Genomic DNA, 26,317 nt, shown 5'->3' on the forward strand with positions numbered 1-26,317 from the left:
AGAATGGCAAAGATAAGAATGGCAAAAATAAGGATAACAAACGTCGTGCGAAAGAGATAGGAGCTATTTAAGTTTAGGGATCAAAATTTCAAATGATCATAAAAAACGAAAAAATTGATTGATTCGTTTGCGATTTTGGCTAAAATTATTATTTTTATCAGTATTTTCTTGGAGATGAATTATGAAGATGTAATTTAGAAAATGCTGATAGAGCGTTTGAACTACACTTTGTCACAAAACAAAAGAATGTATGCATCAAGAATAAATTGAGCTGCAACCAACAAAATCGGCAGGAATGTAGTTTCGTAAGAGTTGATTTTAATTTCGCCGCCAGTGACGAAAGGGTAAGCGCGCTATGCGCATACGAGATGCGCAGATACGTACGATTGAAAGTGTGAAAGCTAGTGTCAAAGGGCACTTCAAATGAAACTGTCGAGTTGTAAGATCGCGAGTGTGACTAGGACCACCTTTCAGAGGTATACAAACACTTGTTGGACTTTTTAAAAGGACGTGCAGTAGGTCTCAGAGAAGCAGGTTGGTTGCACGTGCATCCACCTCGGTAGAAGCGATATGGTAGTAGCTTAGTGTAGGTAAAAATCAATGAATCACTCCATTGCGTCGGTTAAGGCATTCTTGCAACATAAACGAGCACGAAGATCGCACATCATAAGAGCAGCCACTACCATATCAACAATGTCGCTAACATTAGTGCCATGCCGTTTAACACCTTCCAAAAAACTGATGGTATCAATTAAAACAATCCTGAGTAAACTGAAAGAAGGTGGTATCTCGAACCGGAGTGCATTGCGATGCATTGGATTTTCGCTGCACTGGATTAGCCCGGGTTTTGACAGACATTAGGCATGTTATTTTCAACGATGAATCCCGATTTAGTCCCAATGGTTATAGGTAACCATTTCACTCCATACCACACCGTGTTTTATTTTGCATAGCTGTTAGAGACGCTATACAACTTACGGTTTTGTAACCGTTATTCTATCACAATTTCTTAAGAAAACAATCTTTTATTCGTAATTTTTAATCATTTCCATATCTTGTCATACGCCATATCCATTTTAAATTTTGTGAAGATCGCTCGTTTCCTTTTGGGTTAATGTATTTGCTTTTTGTGACAGAGTGTTTTTCAACTTCTGAACACAGTTCAGTTTGCACAACTTAATCACGCCCAATGATTCTGATTTTGAGCTGAAAATTTAAGTTTAAGTTCAAGCATTGGCAAAAATCTAAGCTATTCAAAAATAGCGGTAAAACATAGTTGCTCGTTACTCCGAAGTCTAAAGCGCCCTCTATCGGCATTTTTTAAACTACATCTTAAAAATTTGTTTTCAAGAAAATACTGATAAAAAGGATAATTTCAGCAAATCGACCAGTTTTTCCGTTTTTTATGATTATTTGAAATTTTGGACCCTAAACTTTAATGGCGTTTATTTCCCTCGGAAAACGTTTGGGTCTCTTACTTTTGTCATTATATTGTTTGTCTTAATGTGAACTATGGCTCCTTAAAATTTGGCTCAAGAGTTCAGAAACACCACGTATGATAAACTTTCGGTTCTGTTCGTAGAAAAATCTCTAAATTTTCAGCTTTGCGAATTTCGTGAAAATTAGGGGTCACGAAAATAAGTTCTTGTATGTAAAACGTTCTATGTTCTTCTAAAAACGATGAAAAAGTAGATTAAAAAAAATCCGTTTACTTTCTGATCCGATTTCAACACTTTTGACAAAAGATTTTCCAAAAATTATCAGAAACCGTTTCATCATTCCTTATTTCTTCAAGTGGTGAAATGATAAGCATCTGAACCGTAACACTTAAGAGAAAGCTGTCAGCAAAACAATTAGTATTCTCGCAATTAATATAACTATGAATGCAAACGAATGATTTTAAGTAAGTAAATGGAATAATCTCTGCTCTGTCAATAGTTATAAACAAAATCTGACATAAAATTATTTTTAAAAAAATTAAAAAGATAAGTAAATATATTTAGATTACGAAAATGGTGAAATTTTTAACAAAGAAATAAAAGTGTTGAAAGAACTCCAGTAGAAGTAAAGAAATAATAATTATAGCCCTGTACTTAGAGTCAACAGAGGAATGACAGATGATGGTACTTTACTTAGAATCTGGTATACCAATACATTATAGTAGTGTTGGTACCAGTTTCAAAGTGATAAACATGACAAAAATAGACATTGCATTATCGATTGCTGCCAACATTTGTGCCAGTTTTTATCAAAGAATTAAACGTGACAAAAATAGACATTGCAGTACCGCAGTTAAAAAAATCGGAGCCAGCATTTATTGAAGATTTAAATGTGACAAATACAGACATTGCAATATACCTAGCTGGCAACATACCTGCCAGTTTTTTTCATAAAGATTTAAACGTGACAAAAATAAACATTTCAATATTATAACTGCCACCATTTGAGTGTAATAGTGTTTTCCTTATAAACATCTGGATTTTTTGAATCAGTACCGTACACGAGGTTTCTGTTACAGTGACCGCCACTTACTAAAATTACATTCGTTCTCATGTCATTTGATTTTATAAAGCGGCTGATTTGATAAACCGGCATACCTACCTTTAAAAAAGTGAAAAGTTTTTGAAGTTTAAATACTTTAGAAAACGAAATGAATTACGTTTTTTTATTTTTGTTTCAAGTATTTCAAAATACAGTTCTCATTTTAACTAAACATGTTTTTTTTTTTTAACACAAGGGTCTTAAAATATTGGCGTACTGCAGTTTGGTCAACCAAATTGTAGAGTAAAGATTCAATATCGTTTGAGAGTTTACTAAATGTTTTGTATCGTTTAATATTTTATTTTCTTCCTTGTTCTAAAGTTTATCGGTATCATCAAGTGCTTTTCTGACATCCATTGAAGACGCAAATTGAAATGAAGAAAGAAGAAATTGAAGAGGAAATTAAAATTGAAGAGAGAGAGAGAGAGATTTCCTCATCTTCCGAGACCAATTCCTTCACTTCTTGGTGCTTCTCTATGATTTTTTTTCAAAATTTTGATTTTATAAAACGGCGATAGTTTTTTTTTTAAAGGATGGTTTTAACATGTTTTGGTATTGCAATGACACTGTTCTTCCAGATTTGATTGTAAAAAGCGGCTGTTTTTATAACCCAGTGATTTTATTAGTGGCGGATACTGTATATGGGTATCCCCTGCAAACATTTTGAACACATTTATCATGACAATTATTAGCTTTTTATCTGACCCTAACTAAATGTGTGGTATCATAAGTAGTTGGACCAGTGACTTACTATTTTAGTTTAGATAAAATAGGGAAAACCTTAATTGAAAATTAAAGAAAATATTACAGCTATGGAGAAGAGCAACTTCTAAGTTTTAACTACATTAGAATTATTTCGTAGTAAGTTACCGCCCTAAGCCATGCTAAGGCAGAAATACTTAAAATTCACCACCAGCTCAGTTATTCCATCAGAGGACTGCAGTTTCATATGATGTAGTTCATAATATGCAGTTCATATGATGGAATAACTGAGCTGGAGGTGTATTTTAAGTACGTTAGAATTAGTTTTCACCATTTACTCGAACTGCAACATTCGTATAAAAACTTTTTTAAAAAACTTTAAATCTGGCCATAACTAGTCATTTACAGTTTTTAAAAAGAATTTTTAGGATTCAGCTCAACTTTACAGACAAATAGCTACCTGAATTCTGCCGATAGGAGGTCGATATGTTTTCGTAGGAAGAAGCTCCGTTGAGGTTGGCCATGAGAACGTTGTGTACGTTGTTCCCCATCATATTCCCGCCACCGCCGTTTCCACTGCCGCCCATGCCCCTCTTAGAGAGGGCCGGACTGTGTCCCCGTGATGAACCAGCAGGCGAGTAGGGGCTATGGGCAGGAGACGAGCCCCTCCCGGGACCTGAACCACTGCCTGGTGTGTCAGGTGGCTCCAGACCGCCCCTTGGTCCACCACTTGTGCCCATCCCGGGGCTGCTCCTTCGCTGTCTGTTCATTGTCTCCAGCATATTAAGGTCACTGGGGAAATGGCAATGTCGTTAGTGGACATTTTTCAAATAAAAAAAGCAATACTTTCGAATATTAGATCATAACACTGGTAAACAACATGTCAGCACAAGAAACATTGTGTGTTCCTAAGGTTGTTTTGATACTAATTTAAACTAGAGTAAGTCGGGGTGTCACGCCTCGCTACGTAAAATGCACCGGAAACTGTGTTCTACTGTTTCAGTATCAGAGTCGACTGTATCGATTTTTTCCAGGGCATTTGTAAAAAGAAGTTCAACGCATACATTACAGCCATTTTCAGCAAATTTTTAGAGGAAATTACAGTTTTATTCCAGAAAAAAAAAAAAAAACATAAAACAAAGAATGACTTTTAACGCAACTTTTACAGTTTTACCCTACATTTTCATTTTGCTAGAACAAAATTTATTTTGATTTTTCATTTCGCTGCTCATATTGAGATTTGGGTTGATTTGGCTTAACTTAATTAATTTTAAATACTTTTGCTTGTTGTAACAAGTTTGGGAAAGTGGGTCATTTAACTTGGTGGATTGGGGCGAATTGTTATGGACTGTCAAGGAAATATGCCAAAAACTTGAATTATTTTTTATTTTTCTATTTATGTTTATTATTATCTATTTATTTATATTTATTACTTTTTGGCTGTAAAAAAAATTGTAGTTTTTGTGTTGATAGATTTAACACAGCATGCGAATCAACACTAAGCGACACAGAAAAAATTATCTTTTTTTATTTTATTATTATAAAATTAAAAGGAAAAAGTTTTTTTTCATAGGGGCACGTGATACCTCGACTTACCTTTTGCCATTAGAGTTTTTCCATCACTCGATTTTTGTACACAATTATAGGTTGTAAGTTATATATTCGTTCAATATATGTATCTATATATCGTTCTGTCAAAAACACATAACTGAACAAAAATATCATGCTTTGAATGAAACAAACGGGGCATTAGGACCCGTGTTTACTGTTACTACGGTGGCAACATTGTAGTTCGCCTGATTGGCCCTCATTGTTTGTGATCCATGCTATCTGAATTGAATAGTTTTTGTGCTTATATATTTGAGTGCGGGTGCGTTTTCACTTCGTGCAGATGTTTTAAAGTAGGAATTGGTTCGTGAAATGTTATATAATCTAGTTTATTCAATCACAGTTTCATTTTTGTCATTCACACAACTATGTTAATCTTGATATTTCTCGTAAATTATGCCAAAGAAATGTGTAAATGATTCAGAAGCATTTGTGGTTATTTTTTCTGTCACATTTGTGGAGATTGAACATTTAAAACAACAATGTAGTCCGACATCTTTAATTTGGAAATATTGTAGAGTATTGTGTCGGTTGCAAAGTGAGGGACCAAGATAAAAGGTGGGAGTCCCTTGCTGTTCTATTTGTTTGAAATGTTCATTTTAATGGATTAATGGATCTTGAAACAGCAGCCCTGCTATACGAGGTGGGGCGTAAGCAACAGTTCTTCTTCCAACTATTGTTTATTCGTATACCACGCGGTATATTCGTATACCGTATCGTGTATTCGTATGCCAATTTCCTCATAGTGAAGTAAGACCTGTATTACTATTTCTTATACACATATAAATACAGAAGAACTCTTAAAGCATTTTGAAATGACTGGATCCAGCTTCCAAATGACCAGGAATATGATTTTTTTGTTTGGTATGTATACTGCCGCGGACAGGTAATCGGCAGTATCTGCAGAAATGAGAGATATTCAAAAAAATGCGTTCTGGATTCAATGCTAAAAATAGGGAAATGCGCGATTTTTTCGCGCTGGTTTCTTCAGCGGAAACCAAATAAGCAAGCTTGTACAGTGAAGCTAAAGTACAATAGCTGACAAAAATGCAAAAAAATGAAAAGTTTGCAGTTCTACCTGCTCTTGGCAGTATAAGGGCACAAGGCTTAGTAAAATTATATTATCTTCTAAATCAGCGTTTCTTAAATTGTGTTCCGCGAAACCCCAGGGTTCCACGAAGCTCTCTCAGGGGTTCCACGAGATTTGCATGTTTTCTTTTCACATCTTTCAAATTTGTTCTTCAGAAAATCGATAAAATTAACGATTTTTAAAAATTAAAAATAAATTTACTTTTACTTTCGTATACTATTCTGATAGTTATTACCCATCAGGGTTAGTCACTATAGGAATAATTTTATTCGCAGCCTACTATCAAAAATAGCTTGAAATTGTGCCTTCAAGATTTCAGATTTACAATTTTTCCAAAATCAATCCCAAAGCACCTCCTTCTCACCTAATGTTTTCAAAGATAGGCTAAAATTGCGTTTTAAAAACTTCGATCGAAAAATTCCGAGAAAAGCTTCTGAACCTCTAATATCACTAAAGATATTTTAAAAGTGATTTTAAAATTGAAAAACTTATGGAAGTGCACACCAAAAATTACGTTTTTTGTGGTCAATTTCATACATTTTGCTCTTGATATCAGCTACGCTAAATATATCTCTAAAAGCATTTGAGAGGACAATTTTAACATTTAACGAGTAAGGACCAATTTAAGAAATGGTGCTAGTCAAGGGGATCTAAATGTTGTAACTCTGTCTAACATTAACACATAGAAACATCTAAGTCCATAATTTATAAATAACGAAAAAATTGTTGGAAAATTAAAGCCATTTTTATTTTTAAGGCTTAAAAACTTTTTCTGTGTAAATTTAAGTGTTTTTTTAATATCATTGTTTTTAGGTAAAAAAAACTCTTCCGAATTAAAACTGTGTTTAATCAAAAACTCATTCATTAGTTCTGATGTTATTTGTCCCTTTTAAAATATAACAAATAGGAGTGCATGTATTGGTATTTTACAATAACAAATAATAACTAGCAGTTATCAATAGTTTGCATAATCATTAATGAAATATAATTAATTAGCTATTTAATGACAAATACAAATTGTATGTGAGAGTTTGTTTGTGGATTGCACCTGGGCTTCCTCCGAAACAGAATCCTGGCTACACCACTGCAAACTGGTGACGAAAAATCATGGATTCCACGAAAAAGTGAGCATTAAAAAAAGGTTCCACTAATAAAAGAAATTAAGAAACGCTGTTCTAAATCAATCAAAGCATCCATCATTTATTGTTTGAAGTTTCTTACCATCGAATAACGATTTCTACTTCATCCGCAGAGGAAGCAATAATTCTCTGTACCTCTTCATACGTTCTACCCGTTAGAGGAACACCATTCCATTCCAAAACTTGATCCCCTAAAATTGGGAAAAAAAAGTAATGATATTTTAAAACTGAAGGAAATAACCGAGGCATCTCACAATCACTTAAGCACCGTAAGAAGATAAGAAGATTAGACAGTGAAACGAAAAGCTAATACCCTCTGTTTTTTTTTTTTTTTTTTTTGATAGAAGCAATCGAATTTCGTGACACAATGCAGAATGCAGAGAAATTTAAAGTTTGGATAAAATGATATCATGTCAAAAAACAGTAACAGCAAACCATTTAAATAGATCTATTATCTTTTATTTAAACATATAAGCGTTTGGTCTTGATTATTTTTTTTTCATTGAAAACCTATATATTTTTTATTTAAATTTTATTTTTTCATATGCCGCTAGAGAATAGAAAATATTTTTCACATCAATAGCGAATAATCGCTCTGTATAGAGATAATTTAAGAAGTACCTGGTTAGTGCTGTTATTCAGGGTAAAATTGTGATTTTCGCCGTCTAACTTTGAACCAAATTTTTTAGTATATTTGACTTTGACTAAATACTAAAAGGCACAGTACTGCATTTTTCTGGCAAGGTTATGAAAAACGTTTTCGACAATGTTTTTTTACAAAAAAAAAATAAATAAAAAATAATGTAGCCATTATCAAACACAACTCATTGCAAGATTCAATCATTCTGGATGGCTGTTTGGACGATTTTTTTTTCTTGTTTTTTTAATTGGTGAAATAGTTTTCATTACATTGTAATGATGCATACTATATTGCAAAATATATAAAAAAATATGCTGGGAAGTACAAAGAGGGAATTTTTAAAGATTTAAAAGATTTAATTTGATGCGTTAAAGTTGCACTACTTTTATGAAAATAGTTTTTTTTTTTTTTTTGTATGCCACTTATGACGTTGTTCACAGATAGTTTAAATGTGAGGATTGCTAAAAACGAGGCTAATCCTTCATTTCAAGGGCAGTCGGTACCATGAATACACATAATACTAAATTGCTGAACTTGAAGCAAACTCAAAAACTGAATGATAGAAACTTTCAACTTTCATTGTTTTTAAGTGATGTCTAAGAGTGTACTGAAATGAAACTTTAAGGCCAGTCTGCTTTTTTTATAACTTATTAAATTTCAACGAATAGTCACTTTTTAAATGCAAAACGAAGTTTTTGACCATAAAAACAGCTGTTTAGGAAAAAGCGTCAGTTCTAAAGAAAACATTTCAGTACAAGTATAAATACATAATTCAAATGTGTGGAAAATTTCAAAGTAATTTGTAAAGTAATTTTCTAGAAAAAATGCATGAGTTTTCAAAATTGATGTTTAAAAAAATCGTGTTTAAAAATAAATTGTAAGTGCAATTAATATTGCATTCCTGTCGAATTAAAATTCAGATTCATTTATTTTTCATCTACGTAGAAGCGTGAGTTACTTGTCGCTTCAAACCTTTTGATTTGAATATTTTAAAATATAAAAACAGAAGAAATATTTATTAAGGCGTTACTAAATCCCTGTAAATGGATTTAAATATTTTTATCTCTTCATTTTGGATAACTATGCAAAGTATTAGGAGTGTTTCGTTGAATTATGCAGGTTATACCATGTTATACTGTTTCTTACAAAAACACAATTAACACACAATCCTTAAAATACGAATGGGACAGTTTAAAATCGAGAAAAATGTTGCTTAAGTTTCCCTGAACAGGTATCCAACATCTCATACATTTCGTAAATTCAATGCGACATTTTTCTTTTTGTTCAAAATGCACATTCAATAATGGGAGTCGTAAAATAGGCTTTCCCTGTTGACTGTGAGGGAAGTTGCAACCTATTAAATGTTCATATTTTGGCTATTGGATATTGTTAATTGCCCCTCAAAACTAAAAAATTCACCATCGCCAAATTTTAAAACACCGTGGTTGATTTTTAATGAATTTTTAAAAATCCACGCGCAAAAGTGCGCGCTTCTGAAACGTGACGAACCTACGTCACAGGGCGCGAATGGGCAGCCTTCCGCTGAAGATCCCCTGTTTTCGCTAGGAACATTTTGAGCGCGCTGATATTTTTTAGAAATTCAATAATCCTTTTGAACACACTATGGAGCACAATCTAAATAATCTTCCTCAAGTAACATCAATGAGATATTCGAATATTTTCGAGAGGATAAGAGGTTTAATGTTCCAGAAACGCGAGGAGTTAAATGCGAGGAGAAAGCCTTTTACGTTTCGTCTTCGAAGTCGAATGCGTGACCTTCGCTTCTCCCCTTGCGGAAGAGGGGATGACGTCACTTCCTATGCCATTTGACGTCACAAGAGCTTGAACTTTAAAAATTAATTTTAAAAAAATTACTTATTGTATCGCAAAAATTTTTTCACCTATGATGTTCATACATGTTACTCTATCATATAAAAATAAAATCGAAAAATCGAAAACTTCCCTATTTTGTTTAAAACGTTTTTTTGGCGTTAAAATCGTATGTTGGCGATTTATTTGGCACATATTGTTTATTGGCATTAAAAGTATTTGAGGTTTAATCATTTGTTTTTTGTTAGTTCATTGGGTTCGTGACCTATGAATCGTGAAAATGTGCGTGTTACTGTCGTTGGATTACACAAGAAGGGAATGAAAACAGCCGATATTTTTCAAACGACTGGATTCAAGAGTAAAACAGTCTATGACGCTGTGAAACGTTACAAGGAGACTGGAGGGACTGCCGACCGTCTACGGAGTGGTCATCCAACCACTGCAAAATGCCTGGAATGAGATAACGGTGGATGCGTGCGCGAGCATCGTCGGCAATTTCAGACTGCGGCTCCGTAAATGTATTGAAGCGCCCAAGGAGCCAATTTTGAAGAATTGTTATCACTTTTTTGTTTAATGTTATTACTATTGTTTCAATAAAACGTTTTTATTGCTTTAACTTGTTGATTTGTTGAATTATGTGTTAGTTACAGCCTGTTGAAATATCCAATTAAATTGCTGGAACTTTCTCCGCACCCTGTATGTAAGCTAAAAAATAGAATGCGGCATTAAAGATAAGGCAAAGCATTATTTTTCTATATAAGTACCAAGAACAATGAGATATTTGTCGTACCTCTTGTAAGCTTCAAAAAGCTCCCCCCCCCCCCCTCCCTCCGATGAAAAACTCAGGATTTTGCAACCAGAAGAAGCCTTAACTTCTAAACACTTTTTTAGAACTAAAAAGAGGACTTTAAGTGGAACAAAAGGACCAGTTCGGAGCTGTTACAAAGTGAATTTATATTACATTAATGTGTACACCCAAAACTGTTTTTGTGCGATTTTTATTTTTATTTTTGTTTATTTTTTTTATTATTTTTTTTTATGCAATACATGAAAATTATTTATAAAACGAGCGGAAATTATTAAAAAAAAACGAGTGTTAGGTAATATCTTTAGGTGACGAAAGGGGCATCTCGATGGGAAGTCACTGTGACCATACAAAACTTTTCTTATTCGGGAAATTTTTCGGGAGTCGGCAAAATGATCATCACTTGGTTAATTTTGATTTCGTTTAAAGACAACCTTTTGGGTTATTTTCTACTCGAGACTTTTTTTTATGCGGTTCCTATCCACCGCATAAAAAAATATTTAACTGTGTCGCGAAAACAACTTTTTATGGTCACTTGTGAAGTTTCAAAGAATTGTTTTATGCAAATTTTATGTGGTCCCTATCCAACTTTCCCAAAACAACTTTATGACATTTTTAACATTTTGATGAGTTTTGATGAAGTTTTGACGAATTTTTGATGAATTTTGATTTGAAACATTTTTGTGCGTCCCAAAACAACTTTTTATTGTCACTTGTGAAGTTTCAAAGAATTGTTTAACGCAATTTTTATGCGGTCCCTATCCAACTTCCCCAAAACAACTTTATGACATTTTTAACATTTTGATGAATTTTGATGAATTTTTGACGAATTCTTGATGAATTTTGTTTTGAAACATTTTTATGCGGTCCCAAAACAACTTTTTATGGTCACTTGTGAAGTTTCAAAGAATTGTTTTATGCGGTCCCTATCCACCGCATAAATACAGGTTTGGGTATACTCCTGGGTACATAAACAATAACAATCACCTTCTTTAACTTCTCCTAAAGTTTCAACGACACCACCGGGAAAAATTTTAGCAACATAAGCTCCTATCATTCCATTCGAACCAGGCACTTCTTTTCCTCCAACGACCTTCATTCCTAACCCATTGCCTGTAGAAACAAATGACACAATAATAAGTTATAATTCAATGTAAGCAGTAAAAATTCATAGATTTAAAGAAAAACAAAACCATAAACTTTACAAAATTTTTAAATTTTGATAAATTAACAACTTCTTTTTGCGCCTTCAATTGCGTATAAATCTTTGAAGAATTAATTTGTTTAAAAACTTGTTTTAAGTTTCTATAATCATTACTTTCTTCACAGTCCGGCATGATAACTGTGAAACAACTTGCATCCATTTTTTATAATTTCATTAACATCATAAAAAATATATAAATAAAACGTTAGCAATAGTTTTAAATGTATGACAAGTGATACGTAAAAAGCAAGATTTCATAGCGTTGCTCCCAAAATCTTTTTTTACAAAATTATGAAAGCTCAAAGACTTTTTTCTCACGGTACGAGACTGCGTAATGACTAACTAGACTCCTTAATTTACATTTACTTTTGCATTTACAACATGAAAGACAAAAATAATAATTTTATCACACTTTTTTTAGAAAACAGAAAACAATTAGAACGTACAGAGTGTTAAAAAAAATATAAAAAAAAATTTCAGCCTTAGCAAAAGATTCTTCGTCATTCAGAAACATGTGATCACTCAATGTTCAGAATGCCTAATTATGACGTATGAATTGATTGACTTGCCTACAATGACCTATGTAGAAAGCCAGAGGAATAATACTCGATAACATAAGTTTAAAAGTATTACGTCATAGTCAAGATAAATCAAATAATTAGTGCGAAAAATATGTAAACGTTTATCAAGAGAAAATGCAATATTATACTTGGTGCTATTCATGGCCCCCCAAAAAATCGAAATTTTGCATCCCCTATTGGGTATGCTAGTCTAGAAAATAAAAGCCTAAAATAAAACTTCTGTGTACCCAAACATTTAAATATTAATTAAAAATATGCATCTACTGCTATCTAATGTATCAATAAAGACATTCCAAATATTTTCTCTACATTAACATTCTTTATTTAATTTGAATGCATGCATAAATACATAACAAGACACTGCACTCAGAAACAAACAGACGCAACTACTTGTAATAGTGATGAGCGCATGTTTATAAACTGTGTGTAATGATAAGGGGTGAAAAGAAGGCTCGTGATGTTCTGATGCGTCTAATATGGGACGCGCGCGAAGGATGATGATATATTTTTCAATAAAATACAGATGTTTGTATTTTAGAAACATTTCTTTATTATTCACTAACATCCCCGGTTTGATTTTTTGCATGATCCGGGCAGGTTGGGCAGTATAATTATTCAGCATCAATGCGATTGAGAAACAATTGAGAGCAGAAATTGGCAAAAATAATATAAGAATGTTAAGCAAATGAACAAGAAGAAGAATATGCTATTCAATGACAAAATGAATGGGCGAATCGAGACTTTTTCTACGCTACTGCAATTGTGAGAGATTCAGAGGGATTACTTCAAGTTCATTAGATTTTGGTGTCCGATCACACACTCCTATGTTTTTCTGAACTGTTTTTATGTTTTAAGCCACTTGCTCTCACACGATTTTGAATCACACCCTGTATGAGTTAAATGAATGCGTTTAGTAATTGTCAAGTAATGCGTTGCTATAGAGAACAGATTTCTCTTTACCACTGACGGAACGATCCTTGGGGTCCCGGGTGAGAAGTATCCTCTTCACAGGAAAATCATATTTTTGGCTTGCTTTGGATGCCGGGGCTCTCTGAAAGCAGCAAATACATTATTTCAGATATTATAATTTCAGCAAGAGTATTAACTTTATAATGATATCAATCCATGGGTGACGGCGAAAGGGCTTTTATTAAAATTAAATACCACTAAAACGTAAGGGACTGAAACCCTAAAATATCAAATTTTAAAACATTTTGTTTATTACTGTCCATGATGTGGGCATATCCAACTTTTGGGGGAACTACGTTCAAGAGGCATTTCAAATTTATAATCTATTAAATAAAACCTTTTTTCTTTCTTTTTTTTTTGCATATCGCTTTTCTTGCGTTATTTTATAACACATGATCATTCCATGTGAAGACGACAATAGTATTCGAACTCCAAATATCAGTTTTTAACGCATATTTTCTATTAATGACCGAAATATAGACAGCTGTAAAACGGTCATTTTTATTAAATTTCGGACATTCTTATTTTGGCATTACTGTTCGAACTGACATTTTTTTTTTTGAAATAATGGTTCAAATTCAACAATTTTGGTACGAATTTATAGCTATTTAGATGAAAAACAAAAATCTAGGTTTTAAATGAAGTTAAATTTATGTTGTACTACATTCTTACAAGAAAAATGAAAAATAAAATCATCTTTAGAGTGTATCCAAATTCAATGGTTTGTAAAAGTAAATGCAATCATTTTTTTCTGAAAAGTGTTGAAAGCACAGGCAAATTTTTCTTAAATTCAGGATATCAAGGAAGAAACTTCTAGTTGCTAAAATATTCTTGTAAAAAGTCTTCTAAAACTAAAGTTTTTATCTCTTTTTTCTTCATCTTTCTTTTAAGTATTAAGTGATTATTTACAATACTAAAAAGAATGAATTTTAAGCAATTATTTTGTAAACTGTATCATCTAGAACTAGCTCTAAATGATGCAAGCTGCCATATAATTTATTGTGTTGTATCTTCGTTTTTTTCCTTCTTTAAACGAGAACAGTTATGACTTCAGTAGAAAACAATATTAAATTAATTTTTTTTTATTTATTTTTTTTTAATTGGAAAGTGAAAAAATTGAAATAACTTCGAACAACAAGTAGTTTTAATGAGCAGTTTAAAATTAACAGATGACTCTTTTAATGTTATTAAGAACATTTATTTGCACATTTTGAATTTAATAGAACTATGGGAACGGTCGATATTTCCTAACATATTCATCAGCGGTTTTCTCAATCTGTGAGGTGAGCTGTCTTAGTGCGGCATGCGAACTCTAAAAGAGGGCACGAGCATCAGCAAGTTGAAACCTATATTGAAGTAAAGTTTTACCATTTAATGAAAGCTGTAGGAGTCTATTATTTAATTTAAAAAAAAAGTTTAAATCAATGCATGGGCAAATGAAGAAGGAAATCAGTTGTTGGAAAAACCATAGCTGAAATGAAAAACAGATTTCAGGCCATTGCCTGCAACGAGAATACATCTGAAATTTACTTCATCAGGTTTCAAAGCGATCTGGGAAAGATTTCGAACATACTAAAATACTTGTAGTTAAAGTAAGTAAATGAAAGAATATGTATGTATGTATGTTCTAAGGAAAAATTTACGTCGGATCCCGACCAAATTTGGCAGGGAGGTACTTAGGCATAAATGAAGGAACGTAGAGGAGGGGAGCAGGGGGTTCAAGCGCCAAAGCAGTGCCGAACCGCCCGAATTTTAATCTTGAGATCCGAAAATGGCATTAAATGCCTATTTCGGCTCGAAAAAGATATATGATTGTCTTGATTTCAGTCTCCCCCATGAAACTACCCCTGAAGTAGAATGATTTTCTTCGGATTTCAAAACCACCAAAGCTGTAAAACCACCAGAAGAAAAGTTTTAGCAGTTTTAAGCAAGGGAAAATGTATCGTTTACCGTGAGTCCAGTTTTAATTAGCCAGTTTAAATCATTGAGAAGAAAAATGATCTGTTTCCATTTTCCTGTATTGTATAAACAAATAAAATTTTCTTTTTTTTCTCTTTGTGACTTCTCCTGTAATGGAGAAATTATAAAAAAAATACGATTTTGGTTATTTTTTGCCCATTTATCTATTTATTTGTTTTTAAGCACTTTTATTATACTTGGCACTTTTGTCACGGAAATTCTGAGGCATGCTTTTGCTTACATCTCAGAAACTAGACCACTTAGAAACATCGGGATTTCACTAAATGATTTGTTTAATCTCAAGGTACAACGTAACGCTAAAAAATTTAATTCTAAAATAAAATTATTATTTCGGTTAGGATGGAAAACAGTAAAAATCATGTAACTCCCCCATTGAATGATAAAATACAAAACCCTTTGTTACAAAAATTCGTTGCCTTACAAAATCAATATTAATAGTAATCATAATGAAAACTTTGAATCAAGGCTTCTCTGAAGCAAGCATGCAATTTATTTACTATCATTGTTCTCATAAGATTTTTATCATCATCTATGCAACCTAAATACTTATATCTAATGTGGTGTTGATCTATACCAATAGCCGACAACGGGGCTAAGTAAAGATACAAATTAGGATCTTTATCACGAGTAAATTATGTGATGTGAAACATAAATTAGTTCGGGAAACCTTTAATACTTAAATGGTTCCAATTAAATTAACGCACAAATATATGCTACAGGGGATTACAAGAAGTAATTTTTAGAGCCAATTGCTTAAAGTTTTAGACACGTATATAGGTTTTTTCCCTTTAGTATGGAGCATAAATATGAAAAAGTAAGGTAACTTTTAGTGTATGTGACATTATTTTTTCTGAAATACATTTACACCAAAAAGGAAAAAATAAGACAAAAAATGAAAAAAAAAAACTATGAACTTTTCATAATCCACTTAAAATTTAAAACTAATTTTTCTGGGTCAGAAAGGACAGTTTAAGTATTCCTGTAGTTTTCAATTATTCCAAGAAAATGATACCACAAACAAATAAATTGGGGCTCAGGTTATGCAGAGAATTTCTCTCTTATCATTATCTAGCTTTCAATCATAAATTTGAGTGTTGAAACATGCACCTGAGCCGCACTTTTCATCTTTTGTGGAGTCATTTTCTTGGAATAATTGAAAACTACAGGAATACTCAAATAGTCCTTTCTGACCCAGAAAAGTTATATTGTCCTTTTTGAGTGCCTTATGGAAAGAGCTTAGCATATTTTTAAAAATTCTGTTATTATTTGTACTGCCAGCAAAATGAAATAAAGGAATTTAGTTGTATTAAAGGCGGGTTGCGTTTAATTTAATCGGGACTTTCAGATTTGCAGTTAATTTTGAGGAACTGGAGTCGTTATTCCAACCGTAACCTTTACAGAAAATTATACTATTCAAAAAATATCTTTTTGATGATATTCTTCGAAATCTAATATAGTTTCAAAAATGTTGAGGGGTTTTGGAATTTTTTTCTGATTATGAAATGAGTTTTTGAAGCAATATTACCTATACAGATAGATGTTTTTTGAGTTGACATTATTTGAAAACTATAACCCTTATTCTGTCGAGAATTTTTGTGACTATTGTCCAAATTTTAATGGGGATTTTTAGGGACTGCGGTCATTATTTTCACGGGAAAACAGTATTTTATTTTTTTTATTATTTAAACCTAATTGCTGAACACGCGTCACTTTGAAAAACTTTTATTTTCGAGGTAAACCATGCAAAGCTGGGTGACGCAGCTTGTACAGGTTATAAAAGAAGGGAGCCTCATGTAGTTGCACAAATGTCTTCAAACCCTTATAGTTATTTTCTATTATATTCAAACATGCTTCTCAGTCTAGGAGAATATGTGGGTTGACTTTATGGAGACATAACATTGAGTCAATACTGTTCGAATGGAAACAGACAAAAATCATAAAAATTGCAGATAAAAATTGACAACTAAACCGACTCAAAGCTATGTATTATTACAATGTTTAGCACTTACACAGCTTTAAGCACACACAATCGACGACAAAGGAAACATTGATTGACATTTTTAGGGTTTTGGAAGATAATTTTTTAGCACTTGAGAAATTACCGTACCCCGGCTTTCCTTTGCGCCCTGAGCAAAGAAGAGGATTCTTGCATCCGGTGACCCAAGGAATCGTCATCATTATTTTCATCTTCAGGATGATGATGATCCTGATACAATGACTGAGCTGTAAACAGAAACAACATTCTATATGTAGTAGATTTTTAGGCAGGAATAAAGAGTTAAGAGCAAGAATTGTAGAAACTGTAACACCTAGCATTATGATGTGATTCATGCCATATCAGATTTTTTTTTAAAAATTTAACAGCTATTATTTATTTTATTAAAAGACCAAATCTAGAATTTTTTGTTATGAAGTTGAGTTGTTCAGTTTCTAATCAAGCGGATTTTTGAGACATAAAAATTGCCTTGAGCTACTGCTCTTTCCACCAACTTTTTGCATTCAATTTTTTGATGTTCAAAACACAGAAGGGTCTAACTTTATGTAATAAACGATACATTTGCGTCAACTAGTCACCCTAAGGTCAATGAAGGTCACAAAAAAGTGGTCTTCATGACGTTTTTTTTTTGCATTTTTTAGGTCTAAAAACAGCTTGCACTTTTTATTTACCACGACAATTATACGATAAGTTGACACGGCAAGTTGTCGTCTGAAAGACAAGTATAAACACTTTTAAAAATGTATAAATTATTCAAGCATGTTCAATGTGCTTTCAGTTACATTAGGCCGAAATATGGAAACGTCTTATTTTACCGATATACAAACTGTCATAACTTTTTGCGCGAACAACATATTAAAATAATTATTTCGCCATTATAATACTCTATTATGTGTCTTACCGTAGCAGTAGAATCCATTGTGACGAAATGCTTTAAAAAATGATTAAAAATATTTAAACTCTCTCTGTAATTCAACATTATCTCTGTCGTCTGTGTTTTTTTGCTTCTTGATACTACTCTTCTCACTTACTGTTGTTTTAATTATACAGTTTGCTATGTAAAGTGATATTTTAATGTTCAGTGACACCTGTTTAAAATTTTACAAATTTATTTAGTCTTATGTATGACATTAATAACATTTAGGTTCTTCAGGGAACAGTTGATTCAATTTTTTGTTGGAGCCCATAACCTTTTATTTCAATAGAACTAAACAATCTAACGTTGCATTTTTCGAACCGTCTTTTCCCAGTCAAGTGCTATTCCGTTTTTAAAATTTATGAATGAGAATAAAATATATTATAGAAAAACGAAAAGTTGATAAAATAATCAAGTCTCTTTTGTACAACGCTGCTTTATTCCAGTCTGGAGGAGACATTTTTCTGGGAGAAAAGAGTACTTATAATTGTTTTAAATGCATTTCAAACATATATTATTGCGACAGGTTTATTATTTACTCATAAAAATAAGCGAAGCTTAACATGTCAAATTAAAACTGAAGCAAAACAAAAACAATAGATGGTTAAACTAATATTTTGCAAACGAAATCGACTCCGTAAAAGAAAATAATTGCTAACGAAACTAATAAATTTTCATTAGCCTTATTCGAGTAAAGGGAAAACTAAAAAACAAGTATTAAAAAAATTTTACCAATAGTGCCAAACAAAATTTCTGCTTAAACGTCAAAAACTATAAAAATATTTAAAATTAACACCAACAATCAGTTAAAATTAGTGGTTTGAATGAAAAAAAAAAAAAAAAAAAAACATACTAATTTTCTAAATTGAAGAATTATTTTGGAAAAAAAAGCTTCCAATACGCTTTGTAGTAGATTTAATAGTTAGTTTGGTTATTCTTTTTACTAGGTTTTTTTTCACTACATACTTAATAAGTATTGACAAAAAAATATTTACTAGTTAGTAGTAGTAGCAATGCTAGTTATTTCCTATTACAGAGGTTTGACTCTATATAGGAAAAAAAAGATTTTTCACAGAAAATTGGAAAGGATGTCCATGCCAGATCTGTGTACAGAAGACCTCATAGCCCCTAGAACCTTGAAATTTTGAACAAAATTACTTCGAGCAAAACGCTCGCACTTGTTTCTTTTCTTTTCTTTCTTTTTCTTTTTTTTAATTCAAATCAGTTTTTCGTAACTTATTTTTTAAGCTAAACATGACATAAAGTGCCTATTAAGAGGATAAAAGATTTCCCACACCCCTTAACATTCGGTGTCGTTCGAAAGTTTCTGCATCAAATAAAGTTTGTTCCAATTTTCTAAATTAATACAACAGCAGAGATAAGGGTTTCTAATTTATCAAGAAGTCCTAGAATAAACTCGATTCAAACCCGGAGCTGAAGAGCAAAACATAAGACTAGAGACCACGAATTAGAAAGTGTCTTTTCAAGCGTTTAAAACTTCCTTTCTGCAATGCTTAGAGGGGATCTTAGCATCTATAGCTTTGAAAGTTGGTACAAGTAAGTTTGGAACCCGGAAAAGGAGTGCTCTTCACAGCGCTATTTTTTTAGTAAATCGGCTATACGTATTTATATCAAATTACTTTTTTTCTTCGGGTAGGAGTGGGATTGTGCTCTAATTATGAGCTTGTTAAATTTCATTTTCTGCGGAAGGGAGAGGGGAATTTTCATTTTGTGCTAAAACCGAAATTGTAATGCGTTCTTTTACATGATTCTTTGTAATGGACGATATAAATATTCGCGAACCAATAAGATAGCGAAGCAATCTTCAGGGGTTGGGGAGCGGTCAGGGAGCGAAGCGCTCTAGTTTGTTAACTAATAGTTTTATTAGCTGTCGTTTTTGTTTTGTTTCAGTTTTTCATTTGACATTCAACTTTTTTTAAATATGTAAATAATAACTAAGTTGCAACAATTAATGTTTGATTTTCATTTAAAACATTTCTAAGGACACTCCTCCCTCCTCCCCCGGAATCAAGTCTCTTGCACGCTGGAATCATGTCCCCTTGTACAAAGGAGACTTGACCCTTTCACCAACTTCTGTTTATTTTTATAAATATTTTTTTATTTTAATAAATAAATTTTTAAAACGGCAAAGCAATTTGACAGGGAAAAGCCTAATATAAAAATGCGAAGTTAGGTGTTTTAATAAATTCATAAAAAGTTATAAGCTCTAACAAAAAAAGGGACAACCGTCGCCAGACTAACCTAAATGTTATTAATGCCACACATAAAACTAAATAATTTTGAAAATGACATACATGTGTCACTGAACATTAAAATATCACTTTACTTTGCAAACCGTATGATTAAAACACCAGTAAGTGAGGCAAGCAGTATCAAGGAGCAAAAAAACCCAGACTACAGAGATAGGCTAAGTTAAAAAAAATTGTAAAAATTTTTAAAGCATTTTCTTCAATGGATTTTACTGCTATGGTAAGAAACATTATAGAGTTTCATAATTTCAAAAGAATCATTTCAATATGTTGTTCGCGCAAAAATTTATGACAGTTTGAATATCAGTAAAATAAGACATTTTCCATATTTCGATCTAATGTAACTGAAGGTTGCCTGAATGATTTATACATTTTTAAAGTATACTTCTCTTTCAAACGACACTACTTTTGCTGTGGCAACTAAAAAGTGCAAGCTGTTTTCGAGCCTCAAAAATGCTTAAAAAAACGTTGAAAATACCACTTTTTTGTGACCTTCATTGACCTTTGGGCAACTAGTTGTCATAAATTTATCGCTATTATACAAATGTAGACCCTTTGGTATTTAAAACATAAAAAAACTTGGATGCAAACAGTTTGTGAAAAGAGTTGCAGCTCATAGCAATTTCTATGCTTCAATAATACGCTTGGTTTTTGATACCACACCTAAACCTTTAGAAGGTCGTAAAAACTGAACAACTCAGCTTGAGAATTAAAAAAATCGTATTTGGTCTTTTAATAAGATAAGTAACTGCTGGTAATTTGTTGGAAAAAAATCTGAGATGGCATGAATCACAGGCGTGACACTCTCTCTGATTAGAGCTCTTTAAAAAAGCACATAATGACAATGTATTGTTTTCAGAAAAGCAGTTGTTTCAAATTTTAAATTGCAAGTGCAGAATTGGTTATAAGCATAAAAAATAACAAAGTTATGAGACCAGTGGAATGAAGTATTTAGCATATAGTAAATTTAGTGATAGATGAATATACTTCCAATGCCATCATTTTCATTACTAGATTAGCTCACGCAAAACATCTGCTCTCCGGAACATTTAAAATTGGTAAAAATGTGATACAGTGTACAATATTCACACAGTGCCAGAATTGTGGGACTTTTTCTATTACGCCATGATCTCATAATATTTCACTGAAATTCGTGACAATATTTTCAATTTAGTTATAGCTCTATAACCGTGCTACTATGAAGGGAAGACCACTATAAAATACATTTTTGTTTTGAAAACGTTCAATTCAATAACTTTTTTTAAATATTAGTTTCAAACAGCCTTATAAATCGGACCAACGTGCCCCATGCAAGAGGTACGTGAGGGCTGACACCTTTAGCACGTTGAACAGCATTATGGAAACAACTTTTGCTGCAAATTTAGGGATAAATTTCATCCAATATTGTAACTAAATTATTTTCTTTCGTGTTCAGAGTGAAAAACATTCACTTTAAATTATCAATATAACAAATTAAATTAATTTTAATTAATAACCCATCTTGATTCAAAATGTTCATAAATAATTACCATTAGTAAACAGATATTTTTAAACACACATGTTAAAAATAATATTTAGTATCAAGAAGAAACTGACACGCATCAAAGATAAGTTCATGTTGAAGAATTCCCCCCCCCCCCCCACAACCCTATAAACGAACTTACGGTTTTGGGTCTACGAAAAATATATTACACTACTTGGGCGTCAATAAAAAGCATCAAATAAGACAGGAATAAGGCGCTTAATACGTCATAAACGTTAAAAAATTATTTCATTGTCAATGAGAAATGTAGTACATTTCAAATATTTACTTTCAAAAATAATTAATTGAAAAGGTTACACTAAAATTGTAAACATGTTATTCATAAAGTTCCTAAACACAATGTGGACGGATAAAATGTTCGAATTGACGACGGATAAGGGGGGGGGGGCATGACCTCCATGACCCTCTCCTTGCATCCGTCCCTGACCTGAGAATAACTAAATTAGAAAATAGCGGAAAATATCTTTGTACACGCACCAGACCCACTCCTACTTGGCTGTATAGGTGAACTCCCTAAGTTTTCCAGCAGTTTTCTTGACCTCGTAGGCATGTCAGGGAGCAGGGGCATGGCGGGGGTCATCTCGTGTTCCGGAGAAAAATGTCCGGGAGTTGCGGACAGAAGAATGTCCGGTGGTTCGTCCGTGGGAAACGTTGACGCTATCCGGGCAATGCTCTCGTCCATGTCCATTTCCGGATCCTCGTTCGTTTCCTGGTAATAACCGACGTGCTGCTGTTGCTGCTGAGGTTGCTCATCGTACCAGGAATTTGCTGCTTGGATTTCTGTGTTGCCATCGTATTCATACCTATTTGGAGTAAGAACGAATATTGGTTAAGTTAGAAAGAAGTTATTTTTATCTTTCATATAGAGTTAGTTTACCACGTACGATGTATATAAACATATAAATACCCCTTAAATTATTTTTTCTTTAAAGCCTTGGTTGTTTTTTTTTTTAATTAGAAATGTTTTATTTGTTACCTAATAGAAGACGGGAACATATACTAACTTAAAAGCACTGCGATAATTTTCGATCATTTTAAAACAGTTCATTCAAACAGATCATTCAACTTCTACATTGTGGCATTCTTTAAGCTATTGCATTAATTTTTGAGGCAGACACCCTTGAAACTTTAAACTTTGAACTTTGAAATTAGCACAAGTAGATTAAAACTGAAGTCAACAATTAAATACGAATGAAATATATACCACATTTTGCAGTTGAAAAATCATAAAAGCTGAACAAATTTAAAGCATGCTTTAAAACTTGTATGTTGTGGCAATAACAAAGCTTTCTTCTATATCTGTCTTATGAATTCTTGAATTAAACGTATAATTGCTCATGTAATTACTACAACGAAATTCAACTATTAACAAAAACGGGAAGATTTTGGTAATTGGGAAATTAGTGATTTGAATTCGTTGGGGTTTTTTAGCACCAGTAGGGGAGAATGGGGATACTTGATCCCTGGGGAAACATGATCCCACAGACAAAAATGCACCAAAATATATTAAGTAGAGATTTCAATCCTAACAATTATGTTAAAGTTATACTTGTACATAAAAACTGGCTACACTTTGTTTTTTTCAGCCATTTTGTTTTAGCTCAAGAAATGATTAACTGAATGTGTAAAGGAAAACTTTTTTTTAGAAAAGTTTACATTATCCGTTATGTACAACTTAAAAAAATGCACCGAAATGTAAGGTTAAAGTATATAAAGTCTTTAATTTTCGAGACATATTTTTAGTAAAGTGTCACTGATTGTTAATAATAAAACAAATATGTTTGTAAAAATCGCATATTAGGGATTTTTGGTTCCTTCGTTTAGAGGGATGCATGATCCATATGACAATGTAAACACAATGAAAACAATGTAACTGCTGTTTGCTTAGTTGACATTAACTTTAAAAATTAATATAATAACTTTAACATAATAAAATTTATCATAGTATGAGTGATAGATTTAAACAACCACTGCAGTAAATATGCTAAACAATTAAAATATCGGTTCGCACTTGTAACCCACATAACATCTGAAACATTTAAACATAAACTAACTCTACTGATGAATTATGTTCTGATCAGCCAAATGAGCAATGAAAAAAAGAATGAAGAACAAGATGAAATAAATGTCAAATCCTAGTATGAATGAAAAAAAAATTGATTTTTCTATAGTTATATTTACAACATTGAGTTGCCCATGGAGACATATTAGCGGATAGAATGAAAAGTTGTATTTCTAGAGTATGAATAAGTTTTCTAAAGCGAAAAGGTAATATGCTTATTCAATCTTTTTTTCCTGCAAAATTGACAAAAGTGTAGTAAATGAGAATGAATGTGTTAAGTTGCATTCATACAGTTATTTTATCTCTAGAAATCAAGTTAAAATGGTTAAAAGTTGCGTTTGAAATATTTTGTGATTTTAGCTAATTTTGAGAATGTTTATCAGATATTAGAAAATCGATATTGGTGTACGGGAAAGTATGCTTGTTTAGTTCCTGACGGAAATTCTTGTTAATTATAGAGATAGCTTTTCATTTGCCATCGCATATTGACATTTGAATTTATGTTTAGACTGTGAAAAGAATGCATTGTACAGTTGTTAAAAAAGTAGTATTCTGCTCAAAAATAAATATTGACGAAAATTATCACAACAGTCGTTATCTGGGCATTCAATAATGTCTTTAAACACTATGCAACCGTCCATTCTATTACACGTTTCATAGTGTTATACTTTTTTATGTTACAGTTTTTTGAATTACCTTTTTTTCACTATCATTAGTATTTTCTACGATATTATTTTGTGGTCTGAAATTTGTTGAAACATTCTGAAAACTTTACTGATTATATAAAGAGATCATACAATTTGTAAAATGTATTACGAGTGAATTTAATCCAAATGAAATCTAAAATTCGTTTTTCATCATTTAAAATATACGGAGAGTATTTAGCAGATATTTAAGAATCAGAGTAAAAGAATTATACAAGTATACTTGTATTTAGGTCTTAAATAGCTCAAAAAGCATACCAAATGACTACTCAGTTAGTTACCGCCCTATAACCAGGGCTAAGGCAGAAATACATGAAATGCACCGCCAGCTCAGTCAATTCCAGCCGAAGACTGCAGTTTCGTGCTTATTAGCACTCATCAGCCCGGCATAGGAGTGACTGAGCTGGAGGTAGAAAACCTCTTAAGGAAGCCAAGAGTGCCAAACAAACTGGTAGCTAATACAGAATTAGCACTGACCAGACGAGTGACCGAAGCAATGGTTCGGTTCAACTCGAATATTGATGGCAAGGCAGGTATCGGCTGGAATTGACCGAGCTGGCGGTGCATTTCATGTATTTCTGCCTTAGCCGTGGTTATAGTGCGGTAACTTACTGAATATACCTGCCTTGCCATAAATATTCGAGTTGAACCGAACCATTGCTTCGGTCACTCGTCTAATCAAAGCTAATTCTGTATTAGCTACCAGTTTGTTTCGCACTCTTGGCTTCCTTAAGAGGTTTTCCACCTAAAGCTCAGTCACTCCTATGCCGGGCTGATGAGTACTAATAAGCACGAAACTGCAGTCTTCGGCTGGAATTGGCTGAGCTGGCGGCGCATTTCATGTAAATGACTACTATTTAGTGTAATTACAGATCATTTAACATTACTTATGAGGTATACCACTGGTGCCTAACAGACAGCCCCCGGACTAAGTGTGGCCCGTGAAGCCAACTTGCATGGCACGTTGTTTTTTTTTTTTTTTTAAAGTTTTAAATTGAAATTCATGTTTTATCACAAGCCGATATTTGTTAATTTGTTTATGGGAGGCAGATGTAATTAGAAAATGAGCATCAAGTAATGATAAAAACAATTCATGGTTTTCCAACACTAATGCATACGAAGTAATTTCTTATCATCATTTGGAATTTATGACAAGAAATCTACGTAGCTATCTGAGATTGCAAACGCATATACTGAAAATTGTTTTTGTACACTCAAGTTATGACAGCTGTTGTAGAATCGAAATGAGCTGGAAACGTTATTGGTTAACACTTCTTTTAGTTGACTACTTGGAATTGTAGCTAGCCAAAGTTGATGTGAACTGTGCGTTCAATGAAAACCAAATCACCTGTTCCTGGGCATCGTAATGTAGCCGGATTGATAAAAATCTGAAGATCTTGCTTCTGCCGGACTGTAAGTAGCCCAAGCAGACCTCGATAAGGGGCCACTGTAAAGATCCTTTCTCAAAATTTCGTCGATGGCTTTCAGCACGCTGCTTGTATCTTCGCTGTCCGGCTGACGTACAGGCGCTATCAGTGTCTGCTCGGATGTTCGATAAGCTACCGAGCCGGTCGGAGAAGGTGCGTAACCAGGAACCACAGAACCAGGTCGACCTGGGAAAAAAATTACTGTCAATACCCGTAAAACAAACATATATGCATAGTGGGCCCTTTTGTTTTTAATATCAAATGAGTTATGTAAAATCGCTTATTAATCATTAGCAGGGGTGGATACAGA

At 32.8% G+C, this 26,317-nt stretch overlaps 1 protein-coding gene across 1 annotated transcript in view; it reads right to left on the reverse strand.

The window, feature by feature from the left end:
• LOC129227616 (uncharacterized) overlaps positions 1-26,317 on the reverse strand; it is a 116,010-nt gene that overhangs the window by 22,000 nt on the left and 67,693 nt on the right. The window contains exons 13-19 of the mRNA XM_054862207.1: positions 25,929-26,193; positions 22,292-22,617; positions 17,197-17,312; positions 13,101-13,191; positions 11,343-11,468; positions 7,163-7,271; positions 3,704-4,035 (exon numbers count right to left, since the gene is read on the reverse strand). Coding sequence (XP_054718182.1) covers positions 3,704-4,035; positions 7,163-7,271; positions 11,343-11,468; positions 13,101-13,191; positions 17,197-17,312; positions 22,292-22,617; positions 25,929-26,193 — 1,365 coding nt within the window. The remainder of the gene's footprint in view (positions 1-3,703; positions 4,036-7,162; positions 7,272-11,342; positions 11,469-13,100; positions 13,192-17,196; positions 17,313-22,291; positions 22,618-25,928; positions 26,194-26,317) is intronic.

The sequence above is a fragment of the Uloborus diversus genome, chromosome 1 (assembly GCF_026930045.1).
Source record: "Uloborus diversus isolate 005 chromosome 1, Udiv.v.3.1, whole genome shotgun sequence".
NCBI classification, from domain to species: domain Eukaryota; kingdom Metazoa; phylum Arthropoda; class Arachnida; order Araneae; family Uloboridae; genus Uloborus; species Uloborus diversus.